Here is a 5463-nt window from a genome sequence, read left to right as displayed (position 1 = left end):
TTCATTTGGTCACTTGATCTATTAAAGGGGATGGAAAAGGGGTTTTGGCATATCTGGGATGAAATATCAGCACTAACTTAATCGTTTGCTGCTGACAGGGTGGTGCAACCGTACATTCAGGGGTAGTGTGCTGTGCGAGATCCTTTGCAAGCTCGTTTTGGAGCGAAGGCAGCGTGGGCGCAGCGTGCCAGGTAGCGGAGCCAGGCCCCGGCTCCAGCGGCCGAGGCAGGAGCAGCCCTGCCAGCTCAGGGCTCGGGGGTCCCTCGGGCTCTGCGGCTGTCGGCGGTGCTCCTGGGGGGTGCCCTGGGATCAGGACTATCTCAAGTGGAAAAAAGCTTTCCCGTCACCTTGGTTTATGTTCTTAAATGTGTCTGACTTTGCACATCAAGCTTAAGTGCTCTGAGGACTGCTGAAGGTGGCTGTACTGCCGTATAGCTGCCCATTCTGCTCCGAAGCCCGCTTGGGTCAGATGCTGCTGCGAGGTGCTGAAAATAATCCCTCCCTTCTGATGTTGCTAGACACTTGACTGCCCGGGAAGATGTTAGGAGGCGAGGACGGAGTCACTCACCTTCCCAAAACATCTGTAACCGAGCCTGGGCAGCGATGGGGCAGGGAGTGCAGAGGAAGGCTCAGCGTTTGTCGTTTGGGCTTCCCCAGCGAGCGCTTTGAAAGCCTCTGGGCGGGCTGGCGGGGGGAGACTGCCGGTGAAGAAGGGCTCTCCTCAGATGTCCTGTCCTCGCAGGGGCAGTTGCGGAAGGAAACGGCTGCCAAAGCCCCCTGGCTGCTGCGAGTCCCTGGGTCCAGGGGGGACTCTGCACCCCCCACGGCAGCCAGGCCCTCCCTGGACCCGGCAGCCTGCGTACGCCGGACGAAGGGTCCCTGCGTTTGCCCAGAGGAGCATCTGGGGCGCGTCCAACGCAGCCTGCAGAGCAAGTCCTGTGGGAGCAGGGCAAGAGGCACGAGAGACCAGTGTCAGCCTGAAAGTGCTCCAGCGCTGGCCTGGGCGCCTGGGATGGGCTCAGTCAACCGCCCCAAAAGTACCGAAGGGCTGAGCACTGGTGTGCTCAGCATCGCTAACCCGGGCAGGCGGAGATGCGCCCTGGCCCGTGGGTGAGCTGTGCTTTGCTGGCACCTCGGTTGTCCATCTGCGAGCAACGGCCTCGTGTGAAAGGCAGCAGAGAGGTGCTGGGGCAGAGCCCGGCCCCTGCCAGCGCGGCAGCTTCGTCTGGGGCCCTGCGCAGCCTGCGCTGCGCAGTCCGGCGGGATGCGGGATGCAGGATGCAGGAGCACTAGATGGCACACTCGCCCCGCACGCAGCACTGCAGCCCTGCGCACCGATGCAGCCGACCCTCAACCTGGTGCAGATCCACAGGCAGAGCCCAGGAAACCCACGGGCCGCGGCTGGTGCCCCGGCCTGTGCCGGCAGCACCGCCAGGCCTGGGCGGGTTGCAGGTGCGACCGCAGCCCTGGCTGCATCCTGGGCACAGAGCTGCAGCCTCCGTCCGTCACTGCACCTGGGCCCTGCCCCGTCCCTCGGCCAGCACGGGGTGCAGGAGCTGCTGCGTGGCTCGGCACTGGCACTCGGGCAGCCTCAGGAGCAGGTGCTGAGCAAGCGGCCCCAAATGGCAGCGGGCGGGCGCACCCGGCAGGGCAGCCCCTGGCTGACTGCTGGCGGTCGACCGAGCTGCTGGGTCAGAACGGCTCTGCTCAGGGGACCCCGCAGGACCCCAGCGCGAGGCAGGGGCAGGCAGGAGCTCCCGGCTCAGCAGCCAGGACAGGGGGTGCCGTAGGCTTGGGGGGCTGGCAGCCGCGGTGCTGGCCCAGCTTTGACTCCACCAGACCTGGCACGTGGCAGAGGCAAGCTCAGGTTGGCCATCTGCCTTGGGCATCTCTGCAGATCGGCACACTAGGAGCCAGGGCTGCGGCTGTGCCTGTGGCTTCGCACCAGGCCCAGCTTGGCCCCATGCTGCCCCATGGGCTGTCCCCACACTGCAACTCATGCTGTCCCCAGCACCAGAGGACATGTCCTTCCCTCGCTGCACGGGGCTGCTGCATCGCTCCCCGCTCCCCACACCCTACACCCCACAGGTGCCAGCAGCAGCATGTCCCCAGGCTCCTGCCCGGGCCCCACGGCTCGCTGGCGCCATGCGGGGCCAGTGTGGGCGCCCGCCGGGGCGCGAAGGGGTTAAGGCGCCTGGGGCTGGTCTGCAGAGAAGGAGCAGCCTCTCCTCCCCTCTGCACATCTGGATTCAATAAGGGCTCCGAGAGGCCGGAGCATTCCTGAGCACTGAGGTGGAGGCTGCACTCTCTGACGGCCATGGGGCCCTGGCGCTGCCTGCTCCTCTTGCTGCTCCTCGCCGTGGCCCTCCGCGCCCAGCAGCAGCAGTTCATGGAGTACGTGGAGCGGCGCCTCACCCTCCTGGAGGTAGGGCCCCACGCCGGCCCCGCGCCCCACTTCGCCCCACTTTGCCCTGCTGTGGGGCTCCCAGGCCCTTCCTCCCTTGGTGGCTGGGAGCAGGCCTGGGGCGAGGAGGAGCCGGGATGGGGACAGAGCAGAGCTGGTGCGGGGTGCCCCGGCCCCCGCCTGCCAGGGCCCCACACAGCCTAGCACAAGCATCGCAGGCATGGGAGCATGATGGGCATGGGAGCACTGTGGGACAGGCAGATTATGGGAGCAGGGGCATCATGGGTCTGGGAGTATTGTGGGTGCGGGAGCATCATGGGTGCAGGAGCACCGCGGGTGCAGGAGCGTGGCAGGATGGGACCCAGAGACACGAGCACCAGGGTTGCAGTGCCGTGTGGCTCCGGGGGCTCCCACAGCCATGCACAGGCAGTGGGATGGCTGCCGTGGACGGGCTGTGAAGTGCGGAGACCTCAGTGTCCCCTGGGCCACCCCAGGAGAGGATCTCACAGTGGCACGACCAGAGCAGCCGCTACTCCACGGAGCTGCGGGACTTCAAGAACCAGGTGCTGGGGATGCTTGAGACAGCGGAGAAGGAGCGGGAGGCGATGCGGTCGGAGGCAGAGAGCGCAGCGGTGCGCGTGGACCGGCTGGAGCGTGAGGTCGACTACCTGGAGACGCAGAACCCTGCACCGCCCTGCGTGGAGGTGGACGAGACGCTGATGGAGAAGCAGGTGGCCACAGCCAAACAGAGGAAGAATGAGAAATACACCAAGCTGACAGGTGAGGTGCTGCCATGGCTCCCTGGGGAGATGGTCCCGGGCGCGGGGTTACCCCAGGCCTTCTCAGCCCACCCAGGTCCAAGTCTCCCCCGGCCACGTGCCATGGCATTACATCCCAGCAGGGCATCTCTCAGGTGTCTCTGGCACAAAATCCTGCATCCCCACAGCTGCCTGGAAGCCGCATCCAAGCCCCAGGCCACAGCCTTGGGCTTCTCCAAAGCCCTTGGGGCAGGGCTGGGGTGAGGGTGGCCTCCCCTGCCCGTGGCATGGGTGCGCAAGGGGGACTTCTCGATGCCACCAGGGATGGCACTGCAGCCTCTTCAGCGAGTTTGCAAGGCAGTTGCCTGAGGGCTGGGGTGGGATGCAGCAGGACCTGTGTGACCCCGGCGCGGGGTGGGAGCAGTCCCCGCTGCAGGGCCAGGTGGCTTCCAGCCTTTCACGGCTGCCCCACTCTTGCAGACTGCCGCGACACCATCGCGAGTGTCAGAGCCATGAAGATCCTGAAGCGTTTCGGCAGCACCTCGGGGCTCTGGACCAAGGATGCCGCAGGGAACTCCGAGAAGATCTACGTCTTCGACGGCACTGCCAACGACACGGTGTATGTCTTCCCCCGCATGCGGGAGTTCACCCTCTTCTCTGCCACCCGCAAGGCTGCCCGCATCAAGCTGCCCTACCCCTGGGTGGGCACCGGGCACCTCGTCTACGACGGGCACCTCTACTACATCCGCCAGCAGGGCCCCTTCCAGGTGATCAAGTTCAACCTGGCCAACAAGACGGTGGTGGACAGCTCGGTGTTCCCGGCCGAGGAGCAGATCCCCGTCTTTGGGCTCTCCCCCTTCACCTACATCGAGGTGGCGGCGGACGAGGAGGGGCTCTGGGCCATCTACGCCACCAAGGAGGATGAGAAGAACATATGCCTGGCCAAGCTGGACCCCACCTCGCTGGACATCGAGCAGATGTGGGACACGCCGTGCCCGCGGGAGAACGCCGAGGGCGCCTTCGTGGTGTGCGGGGCGCTGCACGTGGTCTACAACACCCGCCTGCCCAGCCGCTCCCGCGTGCAGTGCGTCTTCGACGTCAGTGGCACACTGGCCCCCGAGGACGCCTCCCTCGTCTACTTCCCCAAGCGCTACGGCTCCCACTCCAGCATGAAGTACAGCCCCCGGGAGAGGCAGATCTACGCCTGGGACGACGGCTACCAGATCATCTACCGCATGGAGATGAAGAAGAAGCTGGAGGTCTGAGGGGCCCCGGCAGGGCGTCCCCGCACGTCCGGCCATGCCGCCTGGGCAAGTGCGGCTCTGCCCATCCCACCCCACGGGGCACAGCCGGCCCCGGCATGGGACGGCATCTCTGCCCTGTCTCCCGTCACTGTGAAATGATGAAATGCTGGACCCCCGCCCCCGGCCACCCTCCGCCCACCGGCACCAGGCGTCCCTGCCTGGGACTGCCCTGTAGAAACCTGGTCTAATTTAATGAGATTTTCTTCTCTGTGATATAATGAATAAATAGTATGCAGTGAGCTGCAGCCACCTGCTTGGGGGGAGCGCAGGGTGCTGGGGCCAGGCTGCCAGAGCTGCGAGCTCCACGTTGCCCCAGAGTCACCCCAAAAGACACTTCCCAAGGGTGGGGTGTCCGTGCAGGGCTGGCCAGAGCAGCGAGCGCAGACAGCTCCTTGGGTTGGGGGCCTGGGCAGGGGGGCTGGGCTGGGGCTTTGGGCAGGGGCCTTGGGCAGGGATTTATGTTGCGGCTTCGGGCAAGGGTTTTGGCTGGGGCTTTGGGCAGGGATTTAAGTTGGGGCTTTGGGCAGGCTCCTGCTGTAGCAAGGGGACCTCTGAGCCTGGCCAGGGCCAGCCTGTTTTGCCTGTACAAAACTGTGAGCAAACAGCAAAATCCCTTAATCTGAGAGGACAACTGGAGATTTTCCTCACATGCCAGGGAGGCGTCCTAGCCAGCAGGCACCAGATGTTGCTGATTTTCTGTGTTCACTTCTAATGAAGCACAGTCATCTTCCCCCTGCAGCCGCCGGATTGCCACAAACCCTTTATGTAAGGCCCTGGGTGCCCCGAGCCCCTTCCCGTCCCTGGTTCACCGCCGCCGAGTCCCCGCACGGCCCCACGGCGGCAGCGCCCCAGAGGAGATGGGGCAGGACAGGGCAGGAGCTGGGACCCCCTCGGGATGGCAGCTCTGGCACTGCCAGGGCTCAAGACCCCCGTCCTGAGGCGGGGGCCGGGGCCGCAGCGGGCACCTGCTGGGCATGGGCACAGCCCCGCGTGGCCA

At 65.5% G+C, this 5463-nt stretch overlaps 1 protein-coding gene across 1 annotated transcript; it reads left to right on the top strand.

Moving 5' to 3' along the window:
* Positions 1 to 2299: 2299 nt before the first annotated feature.
* Positions 2300 to 4705, top strand: OLFML3 (olfactomedin like 3). Its single transcript, XM_050911445.1, has 3 exons — positions 2300 to 2425; positions 2899 to 3184; positions 3643 to 4705. Exons 1-3 carry the CDS (start codon positions 2318 to 2320, stop codon positions 4425 to 4427), a joined length of 1179 nt encoding a protein of 392 aa, XP_050767402.1. The 5' UTR covers positions 2300 to 2317; the 3' UTR covers positions 4428 to 4705.
* Positions 4706 to 5463: the final 758 nt, after the last annotated feature.

Source organism: Gymnogyps californianus, chromosome 27 (genome assembly GCF_018139145.2).
Source record: "Gymnogyps californianus isolate 813 chromosome 27, ASM1813914v2, whole genome shotgun sequence".
NCBI classification, from domain to species: Eukaryota; Metazoa; Chordata; class Aves; order Accipitriformes; family Cathartidae; genus Gymnogyps; species Gymnogyps californianus.
The sequence above is the reverse complement of the archived record's forward strand: the minus strand, read 5'-3'. Positions and strand labels throughout refer to the sequence as shown.